At 39.6% G+C, this 17483-nt stretch overlaps 1 protein-coding gene across 1 annotated transcript; it reads right to left on the reverse strand.

Moving 5' to 3' along the window:
• Positions 1–16285: 16285 nt before the first annotated feature.
• On the reverse strand, positions 16286–17224 carry LOC311621069 (transcription initiation factor TFIID subunit 11-like; the record flags this gene model as incomplete). The annotated part of the gene is made up of 1 exon (XM_084880840.1): positions 16286–17224. The coding sequence occupies one exon, from the start codon at positions 17222–17224 to the stop codon at positions 16496–16498; it is 729 nt and encodes a 242-aa protein (XP_084736966.1). The 3' UTR covers positions 16286–16495.
• Between the last annotated feature and the right edge of the window lie 259 nt (positions 17225–17483).

Genomic DNA, 17483 nt, shown 5'->3' on the forward strand with positions numbered 1-17483 from the left:
TCCTGATTCTCTATTATTCTGGTATAAACCACCTCAGCCAAGTTTTCTAAAGCGTATGTCTGCTTTCTAAAGAAGATCCCTAAAGTATGGGTCAAGATGTCCGATTCTTTTTTTTTTTTTTTTTTTTTTTTTTTTTTGCATCTTCAGAGTTTTTATAAGATGTCAGATTCTTAACTCTCCTTTGAAATTACTTTCTTAATATTCCAATTTATTCATACTAGTCAGGCATGAAGATTCTTCTTGAACTTGGTTTTATTTATCTTTATTATAGGACACTTTGAAACATATGGTTTCTATTATTTTGGAAAAGCAGATACAATCTTTAGACAATAAATACAATATATTCATCTTTTACGTGGTGTTGTTTTGAAGTTATGGAAGTTAATTTCCCTTTCAATTTTTTTTTCAAATATAAAAAATAATTTGTAGCATATCCCACTTGAATTTAAAATAAGGACTGTGGCACAGTGACCATCCAGCTTTTGGAATCAGGGGAACTCTTTTGTCTTCAGCAGTTTGATGGTGATATGCCTAGTTATAGTTTTCTTTATATTTATCCTATTTGGGGTTAGATGAGATTCTTAGGATGAGGGTTGCTCTCTTTACCAATTTTGAATAATTCTTAATCATGTTTTCTTCATATACTTATTCAGCCATATTTTTTCTTTATTCTTTTTCAGTTAAATCTAATAAGGATGTAGAATTTTGGATTGAGAACTACTGATATGTGCATTCTTTTGCCTTATCTGTGCTTTGGACAAATATTTGATACTAATTTGCATTTGGGACAATTTAGTTAATCTTTTGCTGTGCTATTTTACTCAAGATATTTTTCAAGATTTTTTTTTTTTATGATTCTAATCCTTTGATGAAATTCCATACCTTTTTCTTTTTTTTTTTTTTTATCACCTTCGTTCATATTTTCTTTCAGTTTCTTTGACGTGTTAATCATTGTATCAAAGTCTTGGCTGCTAACTATCATCCATTTTTTGTGTATCTGCTTATATTGTTTGTTCCATTTAGTTATTGGTTACATTTTCCTGCTTCTTTTCATATTAATTTGTTATTACAGCCAGATACTATATATAGAGCAAGTGTCAAAAATCTGTATGATGCTATTTTTTTGTTTTTGTTTTTGTTAATCCTCTCCTGAGGATATTTTTTTTCCATTGCTTTTCAGAGAAAGTGGAAGAGAGGGAGAGGGAGAAATAGAAAAACATTGATGTAAGAGAGACACATTGACCGGTTTCTGAGGGCGGGAAGGGAACTGCAGCCCAGGTATACACCCTTGACCAGGAATTGAACTCGCAGCCCTTTGGTGTGCAGGTCAATGCTCCAACCACTGAGGTACACTGTCCAGGGCTGCATGATGCTATTTCTATTAGACAAGGCTCTATTTATCCTCTGTAAGACAGATTAGGTGAGGCACTGGTCATCTAAACCACAGAAAATAATGGGATTTTAGTAAGGTTCTCTCCACCTCCAGTCCTGCACTTTTGATTGAGATTTCTAAAAGACTGTGGAAGATTATGTTTGTTCTTTGGCATCTTGCTACACACTACTGCCAAATTTCATGGGCATCTTGGCGAGACCTGATTTGTTTCTGAGCCAGGCCCCTTTTCTCGAGTAACATTTTGGTAATTATGGGATTGCCAAAGATTTTAGTCCACCTTGTATTCAGCTCCCGGATTCGGCCCAGGTACTATGAGCAAAACTGGCCAAGCATTAAGAGATACTTCAGTGTGCAAGTCATTGTGGTTCCTTGTATGGATGCCAAAAACTTTGCTGGTTTATCATTGCAATCCCACAGTCCTTCTGCATGGACCAGATTTTCACTCTGTACTCAGAATTGGAGATGCCCCAGGGGGAAAAAAACAACTGCGAAAGTTAGCTCACCTTGGTAAAAATCTCTGCTCTCTGGAAGTTTTCATTTAATTCTGCTTGTTTCCTTAAAGATCTTGGCATGAGACTTACCCACATGAAAGGCTTGAGTCTCCTTTTTTTCTCTTCATTGGATAAAAGGAGTACACTGAGTACTAAGAGATATCTGGCTGCCCACAGAGCATACATTGCAATCCTCTGTGCAAGAGGTGATGCTAATCTGGATGTGAACTGTGAAGAATGTTGGATCTGGAGAACTTCTATGAGTCAGTGAACCTGTCTAAGGAAGTAGTTGTCATTATCCTTAAGAATGGTATCTGTATTTGCAACTTCAATAGACCTTTCACGTGTTCTGAATAAATATTCTTTTTGGAATTGAACTTCTGGAATCCTTTACTTTGGCCCACTCTGGTTTTCTCCTTTGGTTTTCCTACCACCATGATATCTCAACTCTGCTCTCTATATAAATTTCCCTGACCATGTTGTTGTATCTGGGCATTTCAAAATAATAAACTAACTTTACTTGATTTTATTCTTACAATGAACTTAAGTGGCTAAGTTCCATTTTACCAGTAGAGACAAGAAATCCATGGCCCAAGAAGTTAAGCACAGTCAGTAAAAACAGTGACAAGATTTAAAACCAGGTCATTTTACTTATTTTTTATACTAAAGCATGTGAATCAAGCCTAACTCTGAGATGACAGATGGCACTTGAACAAGAACACTTCTTTACATCTGGTATAAAGTTGAAAAGTGAAGATTCCATAAAACAAATATGGAAGAAATTTTTACCTTCTTCTGTAACTTCCCTTCTGGAGCCTGGCACTTACCAAGCTTAGCTAACAGAAAGGAGGCTTATGAAACAATTCAGAGTAGAAAAATAAAAATGTTCTAGAGACTCTCAGAATCATACACCATGAGGTGAACATCCTTGGAAATGTAGGTCTAATGGTCTTGGAGATGGCTTGACATTGACTTTCACTAATGAGGTCCAAGTCCTTCTGGCTCTCTTTCAATGTCACCTTCACTCATGAACTGGATCTGTCCCTGTCCCTCCCCCCTTCAAATAGGTTCATTTAGAGGAAACTGCACAGAAGAACTAAATGACTGGATCTCTAGGCTGAGGCAAGGAGAGGAAGTACTTGAGGGGGTGGGAGGCTCTCTTCCTACAGGAGATGCTTTAAACTGAGAGAAAGACATTTAAAGGGGGAGGGGGAACTGAGCTGAATAAAAGAATCCCAAGTTCATTGAGAAAGAGGTTTAGTTGTAGAGGGCAAAGCAAACTTATTGGACCAAATGTTCTCATTTGAAATTTTGTAACTTAAAAAATAATAAGACATTAGTGATTTTATATGATTTGACCCAATATTTTACAACTCCTTTTCTATTCTGAAATAATAATTTTTGACAGTGTAATCTATATACAGTACCTACTTGCTTTAAACCATACAGTGCCCTAATTCTAACATAAGGAATATTTCAATAAGTAAGTGCTCAGTCATTATTTCATCCTCACTTGAAGACGTAATACAATAATCTCCCCTTTTCTGGGGATATGTTCCAAGACCCCCAGTCTGAACCTGTGGCTAGTATTGAACCCTATACAATTATGTGTTTTTTATCTATACCTAAATACCTACGATAAAGTTTACTGTAATTTACAAATTGGGAAGAATATAAGATTAATAACAATAACTTCTAATAAAATAAAATAATTATAACAATATACTGTAATAAGAGGTATGTGAATGTGATCTCTCTAACTGTTCTGATAACCAAGACTGTTACTAAATGACTGACAGGTGGCTAACATCTACAGCAAGGAGACACTGGACATGGGAATTGTTCATGACAGAATGGAACAGCATGCAATTTCATCATGCTACTCAGAATAGCACGCAATTGAAAACTAATGAATTATTTACTCCTGGAATTTTCTATTTAATATTTTTAGACCGAGGTTGACCAGGAGTAAATGAAACCACAGAAAGTGAAATAGCTGATAAGGGGGTACTGCTGTATATTAGCCAAGTGCTTGCAGCTCTAGGAAGATTACCTTGGGTGCTATAACTACAAATGAAGATGTCATTAGGTGTATTGGTGACTTAAATAACACTGGTATTTTGCTATACTTAGAGCTGCCACTGGGGCAGCTCACTTATTTTCAGGTCTGCCTTTACATCTTTTCCTTTTTTTTTTTTTTTTTTGTATCTAAGTTCCCTTTCTCTCTTGGGAAATCAGTTATATATTTTAAATACTTTTAGCTATGGTTTAAATATGTCTTTAGCAAAATATATTCCTTATTGGAAAGTCTCTCATGTTGCTGGAAACAGGACATGCCAGTTTGAGGTGAAGGAAGTAGATTTCATACATGATGAAAGCTAGGTATGCAATGGCTTTCCCATAAGTAAGCATTTCAAAATAGATGTGTAGAAAGGCAGTAAAGGAATAAGATGCAAATCAAGTTATTTTCAACCATTATTTTCTGGGTCAAGAAAGAAATTATGAGAAAAAGTATTTAAAAAAAACACTACAAGTCCTTTAGTGGTATTTTCAGGGGAAGTAATTTAGAGATGATTGAATATTGTTATTTTTAATTTGATTTTTTGGAACAAAAGTTTAGAAAAAATAGAAAGGTTTGCCATTTATTTTACCCACAACTTTAAAAAGCAAACTGTGAGCATTGGATCAGCATAATCTTTCTTTTTTAGAATCCTTTGCTTGCAAATTCACCCACCAGTAAATTATATTGTACTTCTTCCTCTTTTCCCTACGTTTGGCAGAGCCTTTTATAAATAAATTAAAAGCACTGTCTTTCTCTTGCCTGTTTCTCTGAGTCAATAGTAAGACATAGGATGCTTGAGGCCAGTGATTTGATTTAATACAGATAATTCTTGTTGGAAAATGTCTTTATACCTGGCATATCAGGAAGTTTATTTGCAACCTTCCTTGCCAAGAGAACAGTCATAGAATTTCCTGTTTCTACAATGTGTTGTAGTTTCAAAGATTTTGTTTGCTTCCTGCCAAAGTGACTGAATAGAGAAGTATTTAATTGATTGGTTGAAAACAAAAACAAAAAACACCCACAACAATTCACTTAAATGATTCAGCAGTTTGGCCTGTATCAGTCCACACTTTCATATGATCGTATGTATATTTTGATTTTAAAATCTGTAGACTCATCTACTTTTGCTAATAATATAGTCCTTTGAGTTCTAGTTTGTCTATTTGTAAATTGAATGAAAATCTATCATGGCTCCTTTCAGAGATAACACGTTATGTAACTGGGGTGGGGTAGGTTCTTTGAAATCACTTGAGGTGCTGGCCTGAGATCCCAAAGAAATAAGCTAAATGGCAGAGCTTCTGAGTAGGACACACACCTTTAGGATCAGGACAATAGTTATGCAGTTGAGCATCCCACTAGCTATCTCTATTTTCTGCTCCTTTCATATCTCTCACTCTTCCCACCCACCCCATGTGAGTCTCAGCCTCTTCACTAACTAAATGTTGAAGATACTTTTACATAGCAAATGAGTGTCAAAATATACAGCTGCTCAGGTTGCTCATATATCTTGGTTTGTGTCTGGTCACTTGATGAGTAATCAGAAAACACATTGATATGCTGATTACTGTTTTTTTGTTTTGTTTTGTTTTTTTCCCATGTATATTGGTATTTATTGATTTTTGGGGGGTGGTTGCAAATACTTTGGAACTTGGGAAATCAGTTATATATTTTAAATACTTTTAGCTATGGTTTAAATATGTCTTTAGCAAAATATATTCTTTATTGGAAAGTCTCTTTCTTCCTCTTTTTCTTTCTCTTCTTTCAGATTGCCACCAAGAAGGAGTTGAAGGTATTTATTGAAAATGCTGTAAACTGTGACTTATAGTGTGCAGCTGGATGTAGGGTTGACCTCTTTGGGGAGTCAGGAATTGGGTGGGAGGAGCAGTTGGAAGAGTTAGAAATGAAGACTCCTCCATCTTCCCAATCTATGAGAAATTATGTTGCAGTCACATACCTTGAATGAGAAGGAGGTGTTTTGCATTTCTACTATCTTTATGCTCTGATTACCAGATGTAAAGAATTCTGCTTTTCAATAAAACTAGAATCTTCCTCCTTTCTTTTTTGCTACACAACCTATGCAGATTGATTCTTGGCATCTTTGAACTGTTAATGACCCCTTGACTTTCTTTTCCCCCTATATTCATATATCATTTATCCCTGTTGCTTCTCTTCACACTTCTTGCTACCAAAATGCTGAGTCTCTAGGCAAGGCACTTGTCACAGCCAATGAACATCCACCAGAGACTGGAACTCTTTTACCCCACAAATCAGAAAAAGGCTATTTATAAATAAAAAGGCTGCTATAAGTTTTGGTGTTGGGAAGAAGGAAAAAAAAAAAAGGCAAACAAAAAACAAACCCAAAATGTTAATTTTGACTTGACATTACCTGCATGATAGAAATATTAATGAACTTGAAAAACCTGTGTGGGGGGGCTATGCCATAGATATTTCTTTTGTACCTTCTATGTGCCCGGTATGATGCTAGTTGATGTATAGTTGAGAATAAATCATCTGTGGTTTCTGCCTTCAACCAATTTATAATTTAGAATAAAAACAACTTCCCATGTTCAAATCCACAATGGAATAATTACAATATGATAACTATTGTATTTGAAGAAAGCAAAGAAAATATACCTAATTTATAAGATGGTTTAACAGTGGAACTACATTTAGCTTAGAAGCTGGAATATTCCTTCTTAAGTAAGTGGTATTTAAGATGAGACATAAAATGGGAGGTAGGGCCTTATTAGGGTTAAAGAAGACATAAAAGTGGATTCCTAATTCTATAGAATTCTTGCCTTTATGAGACACCAGCGTATGCTTCCCTACCCCCCACTGTGTCCTCTCACAGCAAGAAGGCAGCCAACTACAACTCAGAAAAAAGGCTTTTACCTGAAAATAAACCAGGCCAGCACTTGGATCTTTGATTTTCCAGCTTCCAGAACTGTGAGAAATAAATTTATGTTGTTTGAACTACCCAGTCTCTGGTATTTTGTCATGGCATCCTGAGAAGACTAAAATAGTATGGTTGAGATAAAGAATATATATATAGGTTTCTGAGTAGGTTTCTGTCAGTTATCAATGCTAATCGTGTTTCAGTTTTTTCTTATTTGAACTCTAAACATTTTACAATTGACACTTGACAGAGTGACCATTAGCACTCAAGAAGCAAATAGAGTAAAATGATTTATAGACATTTTAATTTTAAAATATAAAGTTATTTTTTAACATGGAATTTTGACCTATTTATATCCTGAAAATGTTCTTGATATTTTTCTTGCCTTAGAGTAAGCATTGTCATGCAGGGCAGAGTGGGAATGCCCACTGTGAAAGCACTGAAGTACCTAAGATTAGTTCTGTATGAGAAAGTTACTAAAAGTCTGTTCTGAAATGCTTTCCATGGGAAGGAAATACTACTAGTTCTGTACTTGAAAAACTATTACATACATTATATGAAAATGGTTAGTCATAACATGCTTGGCTCTTACCTTTTAATTAAAATATTCTTGAAATATGTGTTTATTTTAGAGAGAGGAAAGGAAAGGGAGAGAGAAATATCCATCAGCTGCCTTCTACATGCCTCATACTAGGGATCAAACCTGCAACCCAGGCATGTGCCCTTACTAGGAATGGAACCAGCAACCTTTTGATGCATGGGACAAGATGCTCCACCAACTGAGTCTTTATTATCATGTCTCAAACTCCGAGGATGGATTTTGAATCCCGTGTTTCTCCTGGCAGTGTGAAATAGGTCACGTGGGTCACTTTTCCTGAGACCTTTCTAAGAATGGAATGTGAGCAGAGCTTGCAAAGCAACTTTCCCAGAGCAGTAGTTGTATGTGAAGGACAAGATACATGTTCGAGTTAAATAATGTCTTTGGTTAGAGTTGGTCCAGTTATCATAAGATTCTGATTTATCAAGCAAACATTTTATCTCTAGCATTATCCAGTTTGGAAGGTAGACTTCATTTTTAAAAATTTGGATGTGAATCAGTGTCTGCTCTATCTAAATGGAGGAAATGTTCTAAACAGTTTGGAAAACTATAACATTGGAAAACTTTCAGTTAGTTATCTCTAATTTTTATATCACTCTTCCCGCAACCTCCCACTTCTCAGTGATAAGGAATTTTTCTATTTGAAGGAAAAAATACACAATAGCTATGCAAACATAAAATAAAGTGAGTTTCTCTGATTAGTCTGCAACTTGTCCTTTTCTCTTCACATCTGGAAATGTTTAGGTAGACACATGTTAAAATCTACAACAAGCACATTTTATTCCTGTGTGTCTGTATCTTTCATGCCATTTTGCAGCCATGCCTGTCTTCTGTTAGGATTGGGATGATCAAAATAATAACAATAAAACCTTTAAGTTAATATAACACCATTCCTTTTCAGTATTCAACAGTGGGCATTTATTGTGTCTTTTCTAAAATTAATCAACCACAAGAAGCAATCAGTAATCAGAATTTAAGGGAGGGGTGAGGGCCTCAGGATGCTTGCTCACATGCAAACATGATCTATACGCTGTAGTTTACTTAAGAACAACATGATTCTATTGGATTCTAGGTCTCTAGACATCACATTATGATTATAATTAGGTAGTTCCTGGCTAAGAGTAAGGTGGGGTAGCGAGGGCTCTGTTTGTTAGGATTGGATCAACTTCTGGACATCCAACACCCAAAGCAGATATCTTTTTGTGAATCAGCTACCTGGATGGGAAGTTTTTCTAATTTGCAATACAGGTCCAGTATGTGTGAGCAGAACATTAGGTAAACAGGTGGTCATTATACCTGCACATAGATTGAGGCTCAACGTTTCTCCTAATTTTCAGCAAAGCATTAGCATTTTATTTTATATTTGAGATATCTGTTGAACTGTACTTGGCCACTTAAGTATGGAGTGTTTTGATAAAAAAGAAACCTTTTTTATTTTTGCTTATTTACATATATATGTATGTGTTTGTTTGATTTTAGTGCTGTATCTTTTCAAATTTGACAAAGTTGTAGTTGGAAAATAAAGCACACTGGTGGGGTACAGAAAGAGCCAAATCAGTATTTCACTATAATTGAGAAAGCAAAGGCTGAGAGATTATAGTGTGATTGATTGACACAACTGGGTTGCAGATAAAGATAAAGGCTAGTGAAGGAATGAACTTCAGGAAACTAACTTTAGGGAGTACATTTTCCCTGGTTTTGAACTAGAATACCAAGTGGATATGGCCAAAGGATACCACAGGCTGAAGAAATTAATTTTGAAATTTGGACTAGGTCAAGATTTCTGGTCCAGAGAAGTAAGTTGGTTATGGAGGAGTCTATGGGCACAATGGGTCTAAACAGGTAAGAAATATGAAGTCAGACAATAGGAATCAGAAACCTTTCCATTCTTCTCTCTCTAAAATCAATTTTAAAAATCAACATGAATTACTAACTTCCATTATCCATTTAAATTTTCAATAGTGGAGAGTTAATCTCTCTAATAATATTAGCCATTAATAGTAGAGTGATTGTTTAGGTAAGTTCAAGCTCTAGAAAATTATGCAACTTACCAGAAAGCATTGATGACAATGGAGGGAATAAAATTAGACCATAAAGGCTGAGATGACGGTTTGTGAACAAAATAACTATTAGGATATGTGTTAACTGAACCACTCAGCTGTGACAGTAGCAAAGTTGGACATCTGGCTGAAATTTGTGATTACTTGTGTAGTGATAAGATAAGTTGGTCAAAACCCCTAAATTGGGTGAAAAATCAATTTAGTATCCTCTATATTTATTATTTGAGATAATTTTAGTAGAAAAAGCTATTATAAAGGTGTTTCTTTTGAGGGGAAGAGAACTGGCTCAAGTTGTGTGTCAGAAATAAAGTCTAAAAGGCTCTCTTTTCCTCCTATTTATGACCTGTGGTTTTTTTTGAGGTAGCCATTGTATTCTCTGGAAAGAATGACTATTTTTATTTAGTTCTATTTTAAAGTCAGTGTGAGCATGTGTGTGGGTGTTCATGGAAACACAGAATGGGATGCATTGGGGCAGCAGAAAATAAGCAACGAGCTCATGGATGCTCCTCTATGAACTGCAGAACAGATATAATTTTGAGTAGAAAATTATTTTAAATTACAACTTAGTTCCAGAAAATGATGTGCCTTATTTTCTTGACCAGACTGCAGTTATAAATTATTTAAATAGTTAAAATCTCTTAAAAGGAAGTGATGTAGGGATTGAGAAAGATTGATGTTTTTATTGCCAATAAGGAGAACCATAGAGAAAGGTGAGACAAGAAAGTATCAGAAAGAGAAGTGAAAGAAGGATTGCCAAGTTTGCTTAGGAACCAAGTGCCACTGACATGGAATCTTCTTCATAGCTTAAATTATCAGAACCATTTGTATGATATATTTCAATGTCCTTCAATTTTATCCTGTCTACCTGAAGGAGGTAATTTAGCATAGCCTCTTGTTTTAATGGGTTACTCTCTGTTTAAATGTCACCACTTCTGGGGTGAAAGAGTAAGGAGAGAGGGAAAAATATGAAGAAAAAGGAAATATAACAAATATTTATCTTTTTAAAAAAACACATTTTATTGGTTTTTCACAGACAGGAAGGGAGAGGGATAGAGAGTTAGAAACATCAATGAGAGAGAAACATGGATCAGCTGCCTCCTGCACAACCCACACTGGGGATGCTTCTGCAACCAAGGTACATGCCCTTGACTGGAATCAAACTTGGGACTCTTCAGTCTGCTGGCCAATGCTCTATCCACTGAACCAAACTGATTAGGGCAACAAATATTTATCTATCCATTTTGTTGTTTATTTTCTTTTTAAAATATATTTTTATTGATTTCAAAGAGGAAGGGAAAAAAAGAGAGAGATAGAAACATCAATGATGAGAGAGAATCACTGATCTGCTATCTCTTGCATGTCCCATACAGGGGACTGAGTCTACAATCAGACATATGTCCTGATTGGGAATTGACTGTGACCTCTGGGTTCATAGGTCCATGCTCAATCACTGAACCATGCCAGCTAGTCTGTTATTAATTTTTTTAAATCTTTTATAAATACATGAATTCTTTCCTGATTTCTAGAACCTAGTGAATGCTGAAGTTATGATAAGAATGAACTTCCTGCTGACACAAAGATTCATGTTATATAAATATTTAGGACACAAAAATTTAACTATAATTTGATTAAGAAAAAATAGTAGAAGATGTTACATATTGGGAGTGATTGTGGCTTTCACTCCACTCAGTGGCCACGTGCCCTGCCTTGGAAACAGGACAGGAGACAGAAAATCCTTTTCAGCCTCAGTTCCTAGGTGTTATTTATGGCACAAGCATTATAGTATTACTAGAGGCCCAGTGCATAAATTCATGCATGGGGGAGGAGGTATGTCCTTCAGCCCAGTCTGAACCCTCTCCAATCTGAGGCCCCTTGGGGTTTGTCTGACTGCTGGTTTAAGACTGCTGGCTCCTAACCACTCACCTGCCTGCCTGTCTGCTTTCTCTTAACCACTCTGCCTTCCAGCCTAATAGCACCCTAAGCCCTGCTGGCCTGATTGATGCCTAACTGCTCCCCTGCTGATATGATTATCCCCAACTACCTTCCCCTGTGGTGCTGAGGGGACTGGAGACTCAGGTTGGATGAGGTGGGGCAGAGGGAACTGGGGGATTGAGAAGGGATGAGGCTGGATGCTGTGGGGAATGGGTGAGGCAAGGCTGAGGGGACTGGAAGACTCCACTTGGATAAGGAGGAGATGAGGGGACTGTAGTACTGAGGCTGGATGAAGCAGAGCCGAGGGGACTGGAGGACTGAGGCTGGATGAAGCAGGGCTGAAGGGACTGGGCACCACCATCTTGTGGCTGTGGGAACTGCCATCTTGTGAGGGTGTGACAGTAAATTAGTATATTCCCTCTTTATTGGCTGTGGGTGCCACCATCTTGTGAGATTATGACTGTCAATTAGTATATTCCCTCTTTATTAGATAGGATGAAATTCTGGTGTTATTTAACCATTAAGTCAATGGATGATCCACCAGTTGAAGATAATCATCCCTCTTTGTGTCAGCCCTTCATGTGCAATTCAAAAATCTAGAGAACTATGGAAAAGTAACAAGTTCTTTTTTCTAATTAGTTTGGTGAAAAAAACCTAACCTGGACTGCTGTTAACATTTTTAAAAATAGTGTTTATCCCATATAGTTTCTGATACCCTGATGATTATCAATGAAAGATAGTCTTCTTGAATATTTTAAGTCAGTTTTATAAAAGCCAATCCATTACTAATGGTTCTGGATGATGTTAAATATTTGAGCAATGCTGTTTATAACTAACAATGCTATTTAACTTCTAATAAACATTTTCTACTTGTTTATTTGTTTTGTTTAAGCATAGGTAATTTTCCACAAACTATGCCCATGAAAAGTCACTTGATGTTTTTTGACCAGTTGTAGATAGTGGGTGCTTGTAGATACCAGTAGTTTAAAGTAGCACACTGTGGAAAATGGTGGCCTAAAGGGACAGTACAAGGACCTCAGTTTGGATATTAGTCTGGTTTGTGCAACTCAACTGAGTTTCTCAACTGGACTGCATTATAAAATATAGACTAGAGGCCCTTCTAGTTACAAAGTTTTATGAATATCAAATTGATTTCCTGTTCAAAATAACATCTTTGCTTTATATCAAGGGAATAAAATAATTACTAGAAGAAAGCATATATACAAACATCAAAACTAAAGTATATTTCTTGAATGTGTTTTTAATTGCATCTGTTTCAGTGGATAAGTCCTATTATAGAAGGATGGTGTGGAGCGTAAGAGAAAAAACCCAGAGAGACATGGCTTGATGTAGGAAGAGAAAATGAAGAACAGTGATAAAATTTAATAAATATTTGATGAATCACATCGAACCCTCTATGTCAGGAGGGAACCAAACTTGTCTTTGTTGAAAATCCCATGACACCACACCAAAATTTTCCCTGGCAAGTAAAGCTGGTATCTGTAGTCACCCACATTCGACTGCTTCTTTCCAGAATGGTTATACTGAGATTTGCTTTAGTCAGGGTAGCTATTGTTACTGGGGAATCTATGGCTGTGATAAAAAAAAGTAATTAAGCCACAAACAAAGGCTGATTTTTGTTCGTTGGCTACATCCTAGGATTTGGAAACAATGACAAAACAATAATGTGATGTTTGGAAGCACTTTTGCTTTGACCTGGGTATCATTCATAGGTTGAGCACAAAGCTATTTTTACGAGTAGTTAAACATTTGGCAATTGCTGATCAGTAACAATGCACTGGAGGTCCTCTGAGACCATCCTGGTTCAATACTCAAAACTTTGGTTGAACTAAAATGTAAAAATATTTGTACTTATATGTATCTATTTTGCAATAGATTGGCCTTGTGAATTTATTTTCATTCTTCAGCATTTGACATATTTGTGAATAGGTGTCTACACTGTAAATTGGTTTATCAACCACAACCATGGAAGGCAGGGGCCACATGGGATGTTGCCCAGAAATGGGGAGAAACTCTCTCTTCTTCCAGAATCCTGTGCTATCCAGTGTCTGTTAGTTTACATTTCATGATAATAACTGTGGGAAACATAGCCAGTATAAACAAGAACTATCCCTGAAGATACATTTAAAGAATCTTAAATGACTGAGAAAAAACAAAGAAAAAAATACCCCCCAATAAGCCATACCATTGGTTTCACAGCGATTCCTTTATCAGTTTTTAGGAGAAAATGATGGACAGGGAGGCAAATTTAGAAAACCTAACTCTGCCCCACTCATTGGTGCTTTCTGATCATGTTGGGAAAGTCAAAGACAGAGCAGTGCTCCAAAGAGGACACATGGGAATCTATCCTAGGTATTTCTGTAAAGTATAAATATTCCTAATGACACAAACATATGTCACTTTTACAACCATCTCTACATGCAGCATGGATAGAAGCCCTGAAGGGAGCATTTAAGGAGAAGAAGAGTTGGAAAAGTAAAATGCTTCAGTTGACCTGTCTAAAGAGGAATCAAAAGTGAGGACTGGACCTCTAGATTATGTTTCTTTCATCCCTGTCATTTAGGTCAGGTCTTCTAGGACTCAGGACACATCAGATGCATTATGGACCCTTGTGAAATGGCTGCTAAACATATCCAGATCCACAGAGCTACAGCATAGACTGCTCTGGCTCTTCTCCTCCAGGGAATTCCAAATCCCATCGAACTCATCATTTCTCTGGACAATGGAGTGAGGTACATATTCATACCTACTTGAGATTTTATTTATTTTTTATTTTTTATTTTATTTATTTAATTTAATTTATTTTTTTTAATATATTTTATTGATTTTACACAGAGAGGAATTGAGAGGGACAGAGAGTTAGAAACGTCGATGAGAGAGAAACATTGACCAGCTGCCTCTTGCACACCCCTACTGGGGATGTGCCCGCAACCAAGGTACATGCCCTTGACCGGAATCGAACCCGGGACCTTTTAGTCCGCAGGCCGACGCTCTATCCACTGAGCCAAACCGGTCCCGGCTTTTTTTAATTTTTTTATTTTTTATTAAATTATTTGTGTACATATTTTAACATTGCCCCCCCCTAACATACCCTTCCTCCCCAGAGTTTTGTGTCCATTGGTTGTACTTATATGCATGTATACAAGTCCTTTGATTGATCTCTTATCTCCCTCAGATCTCCCTACCCTCACCGCTGTAATTTGATAGTCTGCTTGTTGCTTTACTGTCTCTATATCTATCTGTTGGTTCATCAGTTTATAATGTTCTTTATTATCCATAAATGAGTGAGGTCATGTGATGTTTCTCTTTCATTGACTGGTTTATTTCACTCAGCCTGATGTTCTCCACTTCTATCCAGGTTGCTGCAAATGATGAGAATTCCTTTTTTTTTATGGCAGCATAGTATTCCACTGTAGATGTACCATAGTTTTTGATCCAATCATCTGCTGACGAGCACAGACTGGTGCAACCTCTGTGGAGAACAGAATGAAGTGTCCTAAAAAAAAACTGAAAATGGAACTACCGTTTGACCCAGTAATCCCACTCCTAGGAATATATCCCAAGAAAATACTTTGAGATTTTCATGTTTACTTTGAGTACCTGTCTTGGCTTTATGTATTTGGCAGTTTCTCATGGTAGCCAGAGGAAACACGTGGGTCAGGTGGTCAAGAACAGTGTGACAGAGAGGGTATATTGGTATGAAGTAGAACTTGCTGACTCTCCTAAAGTCCCAAAGTTTACCAGAAAACGCACAATAATGTACTTTTGGATTCTGTCTCTGGAAAGGCCAAAAAGTCATATGAAGAGAAAGAAAAGACTAATGTATGTGTGTGTGTGTGTGTGTGTGTGTGTGTGTGTGTAAGTGTGAGCCTTTGTGCTCCTGTGCTTGCTTGAGTGTGTATTTCTGTGTGTGTGAGCTCGCATGCTCTCATCTATGCCTGTATTTGTGTGTATGTGTGCGGTGGGGGTCGTTTCTGCCTTTGGGAGGAGATGCAGAGTGGAAGACTGCATCCCTTGAGCACTAGAGCGGCACAGTGGAGTGGGGCTTATATGCTTTGGCGGGAACTGGATGTTTCTGAGTCCAAACAGACTGCCCCGGCCCCGTGGCCATCATGGGAGGAGTTGTGTTCTGAAGGGCGATGACCTTTTGGAAGGAAATCTTGGTCTGTGTCATGCACAGTTGTGTGGTGCCCTACCTGCACAAGTAAACTGCAGAAGGTGTCCTCTCCCCCCTGCCCCCCGACTCCACGCTCTCGCGTGCTCACACCCCCTCCCCCATAGTCCACACATAAGCCTGTTTAGTTTCTGTGAACAACAACCTCTGCCTCTCTGAGCTTGACTGGGATGCTGAGGTTCAAGGGATTCTGGGGAAAAGAGCCAAACCAGTGGATTGTTCTGCAAGGGTTGGGCATCCATTTTGGAGCCCCTGGAATCGCTCGCCTATCAGACCCCTGGGGCAAGTGTGGGACCCCCGCACCGGTGAGCAAAGTGTGGTGGCGGCCGGCCCCCAGGTGTCTGTGGCGATTGGACTTGGTCTCTGGCCTCAGCGGAGGCCGGGAGACTGTGGGAACGAGCGCTCGGTGACGCAAAGCACGCCTGGAAGTACAAGAAACATAGGCATATCGGAGACAAAACGGGTTTGTAGATTTTATCTTTATTTTTGCAAGCCAGAAACAATTTAGTGATCGCCGAAATAAATAAATGGATAGATAGATAGATAGATAGATAGATAGATAGATAGATATAAACAACAGCCACAGGGGCTTCAGGTGAGGGTTCCCAAGCACAGAGGTCCTCGCTCCTCCTCCTGCTGCTCTGCTCGAGTCCTTCAGGGAGGAGGTGAGCCCTGAGAAGGTTCTGGTGTTTCACCTCCCCGGGAGCACAGGGGAGAAAGAAGCCGCCAGAGTGCCAGTCACCTGTGGCTGCCGGCTTTGGGGAAGAAGGCGATCTGTCCATGGCGAAAGGTCCTTCCTTCCGCGGAGGGAGGGACGCCGACACCGGAGGGGCTGCAGGGCCCCGAGTCCCGGCCCCTGGCATGAGGCCTAGGGGAGCAAGGCGCTTCTGGGCCGGACCCTGGGCACCTTGCCCTTGGCGCTCAGCCTGCGCACGGCCTCCCTGAGATGCTTGGGCTGCAGGGGGGGCTTCTCCCCCCAGCTCTCGCACACGTCCAGGGCCTCTTCCACCACCTCGCCCACGAAGACCTTGGCCATGCCGGCCATGGCGATGAGCGCGTTCTGCTCCACGGGGGCGCCGCCCGCGGCGCTCTGGACCACCAGCTTCACGGCCGCCCTGGGGAAGGCGGAGCGGCGGTACACCTCGTAGCGGGTCAGCTGCTCCTCGGAGAAATTGGACAGCAGGAGCCGCATCTTCTGGGCCTCCTCCTCCGGGTCCCCTTCGGGCACGCTCTCCTCCTCCTTGTCCTTGTGCTGCTTGGCAGCCCGGCCCTTGCGCCTGGGCTTGAGGGCTGCGGGCGCAGAAGACTGGCGCTCTGTGCTCGCACCTGCCTGGAGGTCGGAGACGTCGTCTTGTGCACGTGTGCTGGGGCCTCGGCCTCGGCCTGGGCCTGGGCCCTGGGGTTCGGAGGCTCGCTTCGCTTCCTGGGGTCGGTGGCCCGGGAGGGCGTCGGTGTCGCTGGCCTCCAGGCCCGCGGGGGCCGCCGAGGGCTGCCTGTGGCTCGCACGCGTGGAGTCGCCACTGGGGTCCCTGGGACGCTTTCTGGCCTTCTCCATGCCAGCGCGCGCCCGGGAAACCTCCGGGCCCTGGGGTGCCATGCGATGCCTGGTCAGCGACCTGCCCAGAAAATGAATGGCGAGAAGAGAAGCGTCAGCGTCAGGCCCGCGGCTGGTTTAATACCACTTTTTCACCGCTACACCCCAAATACCCTGTCCTCTCTCCTCTACCACCCCCACCCCCTCATCATCACCCCTACGCCCCCACCACCCGCCCACACACATACACACACCCTCAGTCAACCCTCGGACCCACCTGTGACCTGCAGCGGGTCAGGAATCTCAGAAATCTGCCTCTGGG

This window comes from Pipistrellus hanaki (assembly GCF_964339955.1).
Source record: "Pipistrellus hanaki genome assembly, chromosome: 4".
NCBI lineage: Eukaryota > Metazoa > Chordata > Mammalia > Chiroptera > Vespertilionidae > Pipistrellus > Pipistrellus hanaki.